Source organism: Sinocyclocheilus grahami, unplaced genomic scaffold (genome assembly GCF_001515645.1).
Source record: "Sinocyclocheilus grahami isolate Dianchi unplaced genomic scaffold, SAMN03320097.WGS_v1.1 scaffold2271.1, whole genome shotgun sequence".
In the NCBI taxonomy this organism is placed as follows: Eukaryota; Metazoa; Chordata; class Actinopteri; order Cypriniformes; family Cyprinidae; genus Sinocyclocheilus; species Sinocyclocheilus grahami.
Genome location: NW_015507450.1, coordinates 1 through 14,550, shown reverse-complemented (window position 1 = coordinate 14,550; position 14,550 = coordinate 1). Strand labels below are relative to the sequence as shown.

Here is a 14,550-nt window from a genome sequence, read left to right as displayed (position 1 = left end):
GGCACTCTTAAAAATTCCGCCTTGAATTTTGACGAGCAGGACAATGTCGTAGAATATGCCCTACTTCCCCACATCCATTACACACTGGTCTACTTTGAGCATCCGACTTAAATCTATCATTCAAAGGGCTGCCAGAGGGCCTCTGGTTAGCATTCGCTTGGGCTGAATGAAGCTCTTCATGAAGATAATTGGTTAATAATGATCGGTTCTGATGCAACTCTTCGAAAAAAGCCTTTGACATTTCAGTAAACTGTTCTTTTACCTCTTGCATCAGCTCACGACGAAGTGTCTGCTTTCAATCGGTGGCCGGCTCCACTGCAACATTTTGAGTAAACACTGGCACGGTGGGGGCCCACAGGTCTTGCCTCTCACTCTCCAAAGCCAATGCCTCCTTCCTCACATCCTCAAAGATCAGCTGCTGATTCCTATGGACCTGGGCCTGCAACTCTTGCTGAATGGGTCCTTCCCATAACCCCATCACAAACGGATCTCTCAGCAGCATATCTCCTCCCTCCAAGCCGGTGTCATCTCGCCACTCCAACCTGGAAAACAACTCAAGCAAACAAAGAGAAAAATCCCTAATAGATTGTCTCGCCTCCTGTCTATAATTTAAAACTTGGCCCTCAATGCAACAACTGGAGTATTATCACCATATAGTCCCATCAATAATGCAAACACTTTCTCAGGGGTGTCCTGTTCTTCTACAGCCACTGCTAAAATCTCCCTCTTAACCTCTCCCTCCAAAACCCCCTCCAAAAATAAAATGCAGTTGTTGTCCAGTGCTTAGTCCTTGGAGAGTCAGCATATTTTGTACTTACTCTTTCCAAGCACCAAAAGTCACTTCTGAGTCAGTCACACTAAACTTCTGGACCCATGGTCTGTCCATAAAAATGGCATCATCATGACTTAAGCCTTTGGGGCTTCTGGTTCGTCCCCGGGCATAATAGAAGTCTCGGATGCTCAACCCAAGTTTTAAAACCCTGCCAAAGTTTTTCACAGGCAGGCACCAATTAACCACAACCTCACTCTTCAATAACTCTGGGGAGCAAACCGAAATCTTCAATAATGGCACAGAATCACCACTTTCTCAAAAATGTCTTTATTTGACAAAATTGAAGTTGGAAAGTTCAGTAAAAAGATATCAGAATTCATACACTCAATAAAAATAATATTGAAAAGATAAAAAGACAATATACTAATTCACACCACAATACTCTTACTACCTTCTACATCAGCCTTGATAAGTAGCTATATAGGAAAGTAACAAAGTACTAAAAGAAAACCCACAAGAAATCTCACTAGGACACTCCAAAAGCAAATAATCATTACAAGTGCAAGGTGAATCCACACAATAAATCTCACCACAATACACACCACACAGAATACTCAAGCTCCTATTTCCCCAATTTAAATTAACTATAGCTCTATTTTTTTATACAAGGCTGGAGTAAAGTAGTAAACAGCACAAGAAAGACGATAATACTACTAAATAACACAAAAAATTCTACTTGTTAAAACTCACTTCATCAGAGGGTAAGAAAAGGTGCAGTTTAAACTATTCAAGCCACAGTCTGCAAGGCAGCTCTCCTCATATGCAGCGTGTAAATCACAGTCCTTAATCTCGTAGTCCGTGCGGAGGTTCCTCCAAAGAATGGCCGATTTGTCAGCTCTCAACTCGGGGTCCGATCTGGCGGCTCATCACTCCCCGCTACAACAACAATGCAATCAATTTCTCGCCCACACACTCGTGAATCCAACAAGAGTGAGGGAAAGGCAAGGTTGCCAGGTTTTCACAACAAATTCCACCCAATTGCTACTCAAAACTAGCTCAAAAGTAGCCCAATCATGTTCCAGGTTTAAAATACACGTATTTGGTAGGAATGCCCTGGTACAATTCGCATTCCAGAGGCTAAATATCACATCATTGAGGTCGCTTCAACCCGCAGCAACATTGTTACAGTAGCCACTTGGCAACACTGGGGAAAGGACACTTAACTGGCCGGGGGAGTGAATAACTCACACCTCCCCTTAGACAACAATGGCATCCTCGATTTCCTTGTGCTAGGATCCGACAGCAGCATCCACCGGCTCACTCACTCTCTGCTACAACGACAACGCAATCTATTCCCTGCTAACACACTCGTTAATCCTAAAGAGAGAAGGAAAAAACAATTAACTGGCCGGGGTAGCGAATAACTCGCCCCTCCCCGTAGACCACAATAGCGTCCTTGATTTCCTAGTACTCCGATCCAACAGCAGCATTCTCCACATGAAAAACACTCGTCTCTCTCCCACACTTCCGCGGCCCGCCTTCCTTTTTGTCCAAATCTCCCTCCGACTCTAAGCATTCGTTCCCCCTCTTCTCACTCGCCGCTCACAGTTCCCGTCTCCCGCTGGTTTGTCCTGTTTTAAGGCTCTCCTGCTTTCCACCCATGCTGCACACTTATCTTCGTCCACGTCCACCTAAAAAACACCCGACCCGACCCAACTCCACTCCACCCCCAATTTCCCAGGGCCAATGGATTTTCCTTTCTTATCATTCTACGTTCCCCTTTTCAATGTCCTAATCATTCCTACAAAATTAGTCACCCTCTGACAAGTTACATAAAAATGTCAAATTACATTTCACCCAGAAATACTCTGTTGTGCATAAAATAGATGAAGCATATTTCAGGACCATTAAGATATTTTGCATAGTGATATTATTTTAATGACAATTAAATGCATTTTCCGCCATCAATGAAATATGACCTGGGAAAGTTCATAAATTCAATAAAGACAAATTCAAAGACAAATTTCAACCATGGTTGACAATAAAGATGTATTGTATTGTATTGTATAAATAACAACAAAAGCTTATCACTTGCCATGAAACGCTAGAGCACTTTGTGTTAACTGAGACTGAGAAAACAGTGTATAATGTTTGAAGGTTTACCTTTGATATTGATGATGTTTCTCATGGTTTAGATGCACAGGATGATCTTTCATCTGTTACTTCAGCGTTTTTGAACAGTGTGGATGATCTATGCTGCCAGAGCAGCAATGACTGGTACAGGGTTTACCTCATCAGAAAGATCTGCAGTCTTCATGGGATTGAATATGTCCAGAAACTTCTGCCACAGGAAGGGTTCAAGTGGCTGTTTCCTCAGAAGATTCTTGAGTTGGTAAGTTTTAGTTGATTTACCTCATAATGCTGACATGAGTGGCAAGTATTTGTCCTTTAACTGATAAATTTGTTTCTCTCAGAATCATGACGACAGCCAGATTGACCACTTTGTAGCATGTGGACTGGACTACAAAACTGTTAGGGATGCAGTAGCCGAAGCCATGCTAGATTGCAACATGAATGGAATACAGGAAGCCATTGAGGTACTGATATACACATTTACACACACACACACACACACACTATGTCCCAAAACATAGAGAGACATAGGCCAGAATGCATCTGTATGCCAATGACTATAAACAGAATTTCTGTTATGTCACTTGTGAAGTTCCAGTTGGGTTTGGATGTCGCATTAGACAGTAGCGAGACTAGGTTTTGGAACAGAGCTGTTGTGTCTATGTGGACACTGTAATGAAATGCTTAGATGCAGTCAAATGTTTGGCATTTCTCTTCCTTGCTCTGATAAGTTGTTTATTTGCTTTTATATTTGTCTGAAGTATTGCAAAAGCACACCCATGAAGAAAGCTGTTTATCTGCTAATGGCTTTGTTCAGAGAAGTCACATCACTGTACAGAAATGGAAAGCCCAACTTGCACCCTAAACCTGAGGTAAAAACACAAGCATATGCTACACAGCAAGGCATTTGTGCTTTACAAATCTAAAGTACTGCTACATGATTTTGGAAGAACAGTATGAATTAATGTTTACATGAAGCTTCCTAGTAAAAGGGTCAAGATGAAAGGGATCCTGTCAAATGGACAATGTCCTTGATATTTTCAAATAAAAAATGTTCATGTACTATGAAAACATACTGTAACTTCTGGAACTCAACACTTTCTCCCCATTCCAACAAGCAGTTAACACACAGATGAACACTGGGTTCACAGAATACCTGCTGGGTGATCAGAATTACAGTGACATAATAAGGAGAACGCAAGATGCATACTATTATCCCTAAACAACAGAATAATTGGGTGCTGGAGTAAAATGTGGTATGTCAGACCATGTGCTGTTCATGGCTGTGTGTGTAGTACCGGTTGCTCTGCAGATTTTCTGAAGATTTGTAGAAATGAATATCTGTTTATTTTTTTAAATGATCCCTGATCATTTTGGTCTCATTGCGTCTTCAAAATCTTAAATCTCATAACTGAGCTACAGTAATACATGCTTCAATTAAATATTTATTATAGTTAACACAGCTTGACTAGGAAATTGTACCCAAATCTATTTACAGCTTTTGCAAATAACATTAGTAAACATATGAAAACACTTTATAATAACTTTCATTAATAAATAATAATTTAAAAACCTGATTTAATGGTATATAATGCTTAACAGGTCATTAGTTAATATATATAACAATAGCTATGAGGTAATATATATATATATATATATATATGTCATGAGAACTCTCTGAAGATCCCCTCTCTCTCTCTCTCTCTCTCTCTCTCTCTCTCTCTCTCTCTCTCTCTCTCTATATATATATATATATATATATAAAACAGATAATTAAACCATGTAAACAAAATTATTACCTTCATGAGTAGTCATCTTAATTGCAAAATGTGTCCCAAATGACCTGAATTCACCATATTTACACTTTTCTACAAATCATTTATTAATTATGTTTTCATGTTTTTGCAGTACCCAGTCTAAAGTTGTGATTATTCATCATTTGTATTTGTTTATAAATGTTTACTCTTTATTCAGTACCTTTATAGGCTTTGGACTTAATTTCCTTGGACTTAATTGCTGTAACAAAGTTTGTGTAAAGGATGGTTAGTTTAGTTAAATGCTTGCTAAATAAATTACAGCACATTGTAGTTTCCAAAACATGTTTTTATTGCCTTAACACTTAGTGTACTATATCCTTAAACAGTATATTCATTGAATCATAGAACAACAGAAGAAATCAATTTTTTCAAGAAATTACTTGTTCATTTATCAAAACAGTGTAATATAAACAGACCATGTTCCCTCATAGTAATCAAACTGACCCCTGTACACTGGTGACCCCTTAACCAACCCGTAAACCCACCCATACCACCAAACCTGTCCCTAATCATACCCGTATCACACCTCGATACCAGCAGAAGTGTTGTACATTTACAAAAGCTTTTAATAGCTGTATAAAATCTGGACAAATTCTGACTATGGGTTCCTTCACTTCATTATCTTATATTTCTAGGTATTTGAATATATATAAACATGTATTTGAATATATGAACATATATTAACAAGCATTATAGCATGTGAGGGGATGCCACACAGTGGTAAACATGGCCTTGTCCCAACTTTTTTGAGATGTGTTGATGCCATGAAATTTAAAATCAACTTATTTTTCCCTTAAAATGATACATTTTCTCAGTTTAAACATTTGATATGTCATCTATGTTGTATTCTGAATAAAATATTGAAATGTGAAACTTCCACATCATTGCATTCTGTTTTTATTCACAATTTGTACAGTGTCCCAACTTTTTTGGATTCGGGTTTGTATGTACAGTATATCCCTATGCCTGATATTCATGCATTTTTTTTTGTTTTTTTTATAGCAATGTGCTGGCCTTGAAGATTATATCAGAAGCACAGACATCTTTGTCAATGATGAAATGAAAGCATTTGCTGAAGCGCTGGTGAATAATAATCTCCGTGATCTGCGTGTACAACCTCAGACGTCAGGCAGAGAGCTTCTTCTGGTGGAGGTTACAGTTCACATGGCTGCAGTCCTGTTGTGTGGAAATCAGCTTTTACTGCAGCCACTGCAGCAGCTGGCACTGTCCCCAAACATCATGACGGTATGAACCCTTCATGCTTCACAGGGTGACTAGAATGTGTTTGAGTGTCATATTTCTGTCATGTTCTCCTCACAGGCTTCATTCATCCCAACTATGCCGGATGACATGCTGGCTGTAGTCCAGCAGGCCATGGAAGGCGTCTGGTGGTATAGTGAGTGGATTCTGTTTCATGCTAAATTCAAGATTTGTCAAAATTATATACACCTTGAGACCCAGTAATTAATGCCTGATCAGAAAGGCCACAATAAATCATGTAACACAACAAGCAGAACTTCATTATCAGAACTGTGATAATATAGGATAATATATTCAAAATGGTTTTCATGTGTATCACAAACAAACAAATAAATAAATAAAATATTAATAATTTTCAGTTATTTGAGTGTCTTTCAGTTGGGAAAATTAAGACAAAAGGGAAAGTCATTTCAGAGGTTTCATTCATTTAATTTTTTTAATAAATATAAGACAAAGTGCATATAATAATAATAATAATTTGAAACCTTTTTTACTGATGCATTTTGTTTGGTAATATTACACAGACCAATAGGATTTGAAGGATTATCTATTGTACAGACTTGTAGGATTTCTAATCATTCACCAAATTTATATTATCCCCTAAAATGTATTTCTGACAATAGAATTGCTTTGGGAAACAAAGGGGTGGAATTTTGAGAGATCCTTGGCATTGTCAAGTGGTTCTGTTTTTGAACATTTCTGCATTCTATTTTTTTTTTTTAATAAATTCTTGATGTCTTCTTTTGTTTTTAACAGCCTGTCCTAATGGTCATCCGTGCATTGTTGATATGGTAGGGTAATTTAATTTCTATGATTGGCTTAGCATTAACTACATGTATTAAAAGTCACAGAACACAGCATGAGCTTTAATTTAATATGATCAAATCATTATTAATTATGTATTAAATTAAACATTTATTCTCTTCATGCATCTGTCCAGTGTGGTCGACCCATGGAGGTTCGCCGCTGTCCAGACTGTAATGCAGAAATAGGTGGCATAGACCACAAACCTGTTCAAGGCTTCCAAGCCATGCAGAGACGGTGAGTTACTCTCGCAGCGAACGCTTGTTGTTATTTATTCTGTGTCTTTAATTCTGCTTAATTTATTACCTGGCTCTCTGGAATATTTGATTCTGATTGGTCAATCACGGCATTCTGCAGTTAAATATTTTAGCATAAAAACCTTTCAGCTGTACAATTGGCCATAGTCACAGCCAGCCAGTACACAACCACTGAAAGGTTAGAGCACACAATTTTATCTTAAAAATCTTTGATCCAAAGGTTTCTAATTAAATGCTTGAAATGAGTTTTGTAGACAAATATAACTTGTTCCTTTTAGGGATTTCTGGTAACACTTTACAGTAAGGTTCAATTTGGAAACTTTAGTTACTGCATTAGGTATCATGAGCTAGTGATGGACAGGATTTTTTTACAGCCTTTATTAATATAGATTAATTTTAGGTTATTCATTTAATGATACGTTAATGCAAATTTATAAAACTTCAAATAAAAAAGATGAATATACGTTAATCAAAATTAACCAAGATTATTAAATGCATTGATGTTCATGTATAGAACTTTATTGTAAAGTATTACTTAATTTCTTTACAAAACATATGTTTGTTTGTTTTTTTTTGTCTAAAGATGCTTTTTAAAATTGGTGCTGTAAATTTAGTTTTTGGGGTAATTGTTTAATCATTTCTTTAATCAATTTGAGGCAATTGTTCCTCTCTGCAGAGAGGACCGTACTCAGTCGGGACACATCCTGGGTGACGCACAACGTCGTGATCAGCCTGACATGCAGGACACTAAGAATATGTCCCCTGCCCCCTTCGCTCTTCTCAGGCTGCTCACACACATGTCCATGCTGCTGGGAGCTCGAAACAACCCACAGGTATTACATTCTCTCTGCCTGCTTATGGTTTTGTGGCATACAGATGTGGAAAGAGTATGAAGAAATATACTTTAAAAAAACAAAACAAAAAAATTACCATTGCCTTCCAAATTTTGTAGTGTGAATTAGAGCTTCCAAAACATACTTGACTATACTAATAAAACATATTTAGCTCCCTGTAAGCTCCATGCAAAGAGCTGCCAGCTCAGGGCATATAGTTTCCTAGTGGAGGCAGCTCTAGCATTCAGGATAGTCTCAACAATCTTCATAATCAAAATGATCTTTTTGACCATTTATCTTGGGCTACCCGCCTAAAGATGACAAACTTTTTCCTTAGACTTGCTTAAGACTTCTTGGTGCCAGGATCCACAACAGATTTATGGTTCTCCATTGTTGACCCGTTGAATTCCCCTTCTTGGTCAGTTTCGGCACAGTTCTGATCATGTCATCACTGTCTGATTTGCTCTAATCCCCTACAGAGAGCACAACATCTAGATGAACTGTTAATTCCTCAGACTGAGCTAATATCAGCCAGTCATCAATAAGATTATCTGCAGATTAAAATTATTTAGCAGATACAATCTGACATGTTAAAAAAAAAGTCATAAGATACATTTCAATTGTATTACCTAATCATCCACAAGGGCCATTGGTGTTTGGAAACTCTATTTGTTCTTTTGATTTTATTTAGCCATTATTAGCTCTTATTCTGGCATTGTATGGCTTGCCCACCCACGCCCCTTCAATCTCAACATACATTAATGTTAGAACATATTTTTATTATTACTTAATTACAATATTTCTCTAAAACACAAGATTAATTAAACACAATAGGTTTTTACACCTACTGGTACAAACATTTGTTTAATTGTGCTCATATTTGCTTTTGAAATAAATTAGTTATTTGTTGTTTGTAATTTCGAACTGTGATCTAATGTGGATGTCGGTGATTTAATGTTGTTGAAATATGAGATTTGTAGCCTTTTATAAGCAACTACTTGCTACACCTGTGTAGCATTTCTCATTTCTATTGTTATAAAAATATCCCAAATTGCATGAAAATCAAATACAAATCATATATTGTCATAATCAAATGTTTATTAGTTAAAATGTCAGATAGGGTAGGCTATGATCACGTAATATAAATGATGCATCTGCAAGTCATAACAGCTATCATGCAAGTGAAAACTTAGGGGGTGCTTTTCATTTCTTATTTTATGCATCCCAGTGCCCTTTCCTCATGTCTCAGCTCCACCCCCTGTTTGAGGGAGTGAGGGAAGGATGCAAAGAAAGACAGCGAGGACAGAGGAATCAAAGGCTTACTTGTATTTTTTTATTTATTTATTGGAATTATTCTTGATCACTAAAACAACACTTCAAAGCGTCATCAGCGGTGCGTAATAGAGCCCGACCGATATGGGTTTTTTTGGGCCCGATACCGATATTATGGAGTAAAAGAGGCCGATATCGATATATCGACTGATATTCTTTGTGTATATTATTGTACAGTACCAGTCAAAAGTTTGGACACTTTCCCATTCATGTGTCCAAACATTTGACTGGTACTATATATAGAATACAGTATATACATTAATAGAATATATATATACATAAACACATTTTTTGCAATGATCACTCAAATGTGGTGATCAAACACTTATAATGACAAAAATGCCCTGCCTCCATTACGTGTCTAACAATTTAACAATAAACTTTATTATCCAAAATGAGTCTGACATCAGTGCACTGAACAGTAAAGTTGAAGTTTATTCAACTTTAATTTAATTCAATTCCATTCAACTTTATTCCGTTGATGTTTATTTCACTTCGGAACATTCATTCACGGATTTGCGCTACTGTCTTCACACACAGACGGACCTTACTAGAGAAGTGTGACATAATATACCTCTGTAAATAAATACAATTTCACGTATAAATTCCCGTCTCGCGCACTTTAATGCCCTTTGAATGTAACGTGTACGTTCCCTTGGAACTGGAATCATGGCGGAATTTCATGTGAAGTCCACTTCGCAGGGCACTTACGGTCGAATAAGACAACGCTTGAATGCTGCCTGAACAAGAGACCTCCTTACTGAAGGGAAAGTGTTGACTGGTGTCACTATCTCGCGAACGCGCCGGCGGATCTCCACCAAATTCGGGGATCCCTTCAACTCGAGGAGCCTCTTGAACGCCACCCTCCGTGCGTCGGTAGCCCCCGGGATTGCTCGATCGGTCGGCGCCAGACTGTGAAATTAACCACCCGTAACTCCCAACCCCAGGGGGCTATCCACGCGGGGGTGGTCTCATTTGAAAGCGGGCCTCTAGATGTACACTCGATTCAGCGATATATCGGTCGGGCTCTAGTGCGTAAGTTTGGTTATTTAAGAAATTAATAATAAATATTATTTCAGCAATATGCCCTGTCAAAATAACTGAAGTGTATGGTTTATTACTATGGTTTAGTTATTTTTACTAATGCTCATCAAGTTACACTGTTCAGTGGAAAATTTATAGAAATAAGGATTCTGTCTAAAGAAATATGTGTAAAACTTTATAATAATATCATATAATAAGTATAAGTAATAAAGTACAAATTATGTGCACACTATTTGTTTATAGTTAATCAGTAGTTTGTACATTAATATATAATGTATTAGTTAATACATTAATAGACTATATACACTGCCTGGCCCAAAAAAAAAAAAAAATCAGAAAAGAAAATAAAAAAAAGTCACCATCTGAATTTAAATAAGCAAATACTTAAGATTTTAAGATTGAATCATTATTTCAGTATGTTTGACAGCAATTATTTTAACCCTATCTTATGCAGTAGGTATCTTTTTATTTCTCAAACGTACTGTAAGGAATTTTAACTCAGTTGTAAGGGAATTAATTATTATTATTGATTCAGGTTTTGATAGGACTCGGATTTGAAGAGCCTAATTCAACCTGATTCGAATTGATTCTAAATTTGATAGTTTACACTCTATCAGCTACTCGGCCAGCGAGAAGTTGATGTCAGTGTATATTACCAATTGAATATGTAAATTTTGTATTCTCCCTGGCCACGGGTGAAATGCAATTATGATAATTTGTAAGCTCTTAAAGAGGTAATCATTATCAGTAAGCCACGAGCTAGGTAGCAAGCAAGGGATCTTTTTGGCAATAGTTTTAACCTTGAAATTATATGACACCAGACAATCGATTATTTATAAATGAAATATGACATTTTATTGGCTATTCTAGATTACATTGCAAATCAATAGCTCCGTGTTTTCTTTGTAAAGATAAGCAGAGAGAGACAGGAACTGCTGAGACCCTGAGCTGACCCTGTAAGTAGTTTAATGACTGCAGATGGCTGGGGAGACGAACCTTTAGTTTTCCCGGTGGAATTTAGAGATTCAATGTTTGTTTGTATCTGTTTATAGATTCAAGGGTTTCAATATCTTGAAGGCCGGGATCCTACAGTACCCATGTATATATTCCAGGATATGAAGTATATTTGTGTAAATATATAAATATTTCTCCAAATAAGCACACTTTTGGACGAAAAGCCCTAATGAATGCTGTTTAGTGCAGCTATGTGACGACAGATAAACTGGATCAGATGTTACTGAATATGAATACATGTTGTTCTATTTAAAAAACTACTATTCCAAAGGTAGGGTGCAATAACCCGGTCCCCTTTAGACTTTAGACAAGATTTGGGGACTTTAAAAGTAACGTTTGAGATGTTTTACATCTGCTGTGTCTTGACATATGTAATAAATAGCCTAATAGTTTATCAAAGATGATCAAGAACCCCCATCCTCGGGACATGGGTGATCACCGCGTCTCTTATCTAGCACGTGCCTGAGATCCTTTCTCCCTCTGTTAGTGTAAGCCTTCTGCCCCTGACTCCTAGAGGGAGGAGGGGCACAGTTAGAGATGCTAGACTTTTGATCTTGTCTATGATCTTGTCTTAGAGGAGAAATTGGAGTGCAGAGGAATGAATTTCCTGAAAGTAGCTGATTGCGCATTCGTCTCTCTGAACTTATCCACAACCGCCTTGACGGAAGTGCCAAAAAGCCCAGTAGGTGAAAGCGGAGAGTCAAGGAGAAATTCCTTTTCTTTCTTTCCAATGGCCACAAGATTGATCCACCCCATACGCCGTGCCATTCAAGCACGAGGTGGTCTGAAGCGCTACTGACGGCAAGGCAAGAGTCTTTAAAGAGGATGACTCACCCTGTGAGAGATCGCTCGCAAACGTCTCTTCAACAGGGGGCATCCTTGCGTATCCACGCTCGGCCACACCCTCAACATTAGCATAATCCATGTGTTAAAAGGGTAATATAAATGAATACGGCTTCCCCCAGGATTTAGATATATCCGAGTGGAGATCTGGGTTAGTAGCACGATCCATCACATCCAGCATATCCTCGTATGCGCGGCTGGGGGTGGTCGATGACGACTCAGTGCTCGCACTTTCATTATCTTCACCAGCCACATCTATCTCTTCATCATTGTCAAGCTGACTAGAAGAGCCCAGCAGTGTGCTATCGGGATCAGATGACTCCAGTGAAAGAATGCCTGGATCCCGTAGCACGCTCAAGCTCGCAGCAGATTTTTTGAAAGATCCATACCTTTCTCGAACTTTTCCACAAGCTCAACCTGCGATCCCCATGAGCTGAGTTTTCGCCATGCTTTGGCAGCAGTGGGACCCGACCCGGCGAGGCGCAGATGCTTGCCCCTTTTCCCTCAAAAAAAATAGACAAACGTGATCGGAGCTCCTGCATAGTGAATTTCTCACAATGCACGCATTCGGAGCCCTCAAGCACCGAACGCGCATGCTCCTTACCTAGGCACATAATGCACAAGTTGTGTGTGTCCTCATGTGTCAAAGACCTAGGACACGGAGGCACACACTTCTTGAAACGCTCACCCAGATTCTCAGACATAGTACACACTGCTTGCAACAGACAGCTCCTGAAGACAACAAAAGTTGGTGACGTATTCAGCAGGTGCCCTTTTATTCTTCCGGGCACCCACCTATGATGTCACGGGCTACGTGGACCAATAGGATTGGCGTTGTTTTACACATGCTTCAGACACCGGTCTTGCTAGCAGCATTCCCTAGTGTGTTGTCTAAGGGACGCAGCGTGGAGTTCCCTAGAAGGGGAAAGTAATTTGTAAAAAAGTCAAAAAATATAGGGTGGGGACTTGGTTCTATGGATCAGTTGTTGATTGAATTTTGAGATGTGGGCTTTGCACTCAATAATGGAGGCAGATGTGGGGCGGAGTTTAAGTACATTAATTGACAGGAGCCCTGCATACATCACTAGAGAGAAGGCTGTCCAGTTATGACACTTACAGTATGTCCAGTTATGAGACACTGATTAGACATTATGAGATTAAAATCTTTTTGAAAATGAACACATGCAGTAAGGGTGTAACAGTTCTTGGGGGGGGACTGTTTGCTACGCATGCATTTGTATCCTGATTATTTTGTGCTTTTGTTTCTATTTATTATTTCTAATTACTTTACCCCCCCCCCCCTTCTTTTTATGTTGGTGGTTTTAACATTTGTGTTGTATACAGTAGTATGCTTTTGCCAGTGAAAATTGGTCAGAGAAATTTCAACATTGGTTGACAATGCAGTTGTATTGCACTGTATTGTATTATCTATAATTTGTGAATTTACCGTCATGCTGCTTTCAAACTGTGTTTCTTTTTTATTTTGTCAAAAGTGCTGTTTATAACATTTATATTTTGGCACACAATGAAGAGCATACAACTATGTATATTTGTTCTTTAATTAATTAGCCCTGGGTGAAGCATAACGATGCAGGTAAAATATATGTCTAGTCATTTTAAAAAAGTGTGAAACTTATATGCACAAATCAATTGTTCACCAAAAATCAATAACATGCATTTAGATAAAACATAAGGTAACTTAGTGAGATCTTAGTGATCTTAATTCCATATTCTTGCATGTGTCTGTGTAGAGTGTCATGCAGATCATCAAGCCTGCTGTGCCGGATCCCAGGCCGTTCCTGATGGCCCATCTGTTGAAGGATATGGAGCAGCTGAGCAGAGCTCTGGGTAAAGGAGTGGATGATACGGTCAGTACCATCCATTTGACCATCCACAGTCTACTGGAACCCCATCAGACCAGCCAGTGTAAGAACCGTACAACTCGCCTTACATTTCCACATGCCATATTGATCACAGAAATTCAAGAAATTTAAAATTTTGTTATTATAAACAGGGCCTGCTCCTTATGATAAAACCCTTTCCTCTAAAGATGCAAGAAATGGATGGGAAAATGTCATGAATACTGATGTCATTACACATCAACTGAAGGTGAACAACATGCTTTCTTTTATTGTATTATGTATCTAGAATATTTAGTATATCAGGTTTGATTTAGCATTTTCTCATGTATGTCCCTTATTTTTCATTTTGTCTGAAATGGATAGACAATTAGTGACAATAAAAGATTTAATGGAACTATGGGGGTGGACCTCTGGCCCTCTAGGGGTAAAATTGTATACATTTTAAAGTTAAATGAATCAATCTGGTGCAATTTATGTAACAGACTCGGCTTGATGTTGGGTTTGAATCCATTTGCAGAAGTGTATTGAAACAAGTCAGTGGTGGAAAGAATACTGAAAAAATATACTCAAGTAAAAGTA

At 38.2% G+C, this 14,550-nt stretch overlaps 1 protein-coding gene across 1 annotated transcript in view; it reads left to right on the top strand.

Moving 5' to 3' along the window:
* LOC107574568 (E3 ubiquitin-protein ligase rnf213-alpha-like) overlaps nt 1–14,218 on the top strand; it is a gene marked incomplete at its 3' end in the record, with an annotated part of 49,961 nt that extends 35,743 nt beyond the window's left edge. The window contains exons 37-46 of the mRNA XM_016261017.1: nt 2,968–3,164; nt 3,247–3,369; nt 3,667–3,777; nt 5,725–5,967; nt 6,043–6,118; nt 6,739–6,773; nt 6,923–7,023; nt 7,720–7,876; nt 13,861–14,035; nt 14,124–14,218. Of these exons, the coding sequence (XP_016116503.1) occupies nt 2,968–3,164; nt 3,247–3,369; nt 3,667–3,777; nt 5,725–5,967; nt 6,043–6,118; nt 6,739–6,773; nt 6,923–7,023; nt 7,720–7,876; nt 13,861–14,035; nt 14,124–14,218 (1,313 nt within the window). The remainder of the gene's footprint in view (nt 1–2,967; nt 3,165–3,246; nt 3,370–3,666; nt 3,778–5,724; nt 5,968–6,042; nt 6,119–6,738; nt 6,774–6,922; nt 7,024–7,719; nt 7,877–13,860; nt 14,036–14,123) is intronic.
* Between the last annotated feature and the right edge of the window lie 332 nt (nt 14,219–14,550).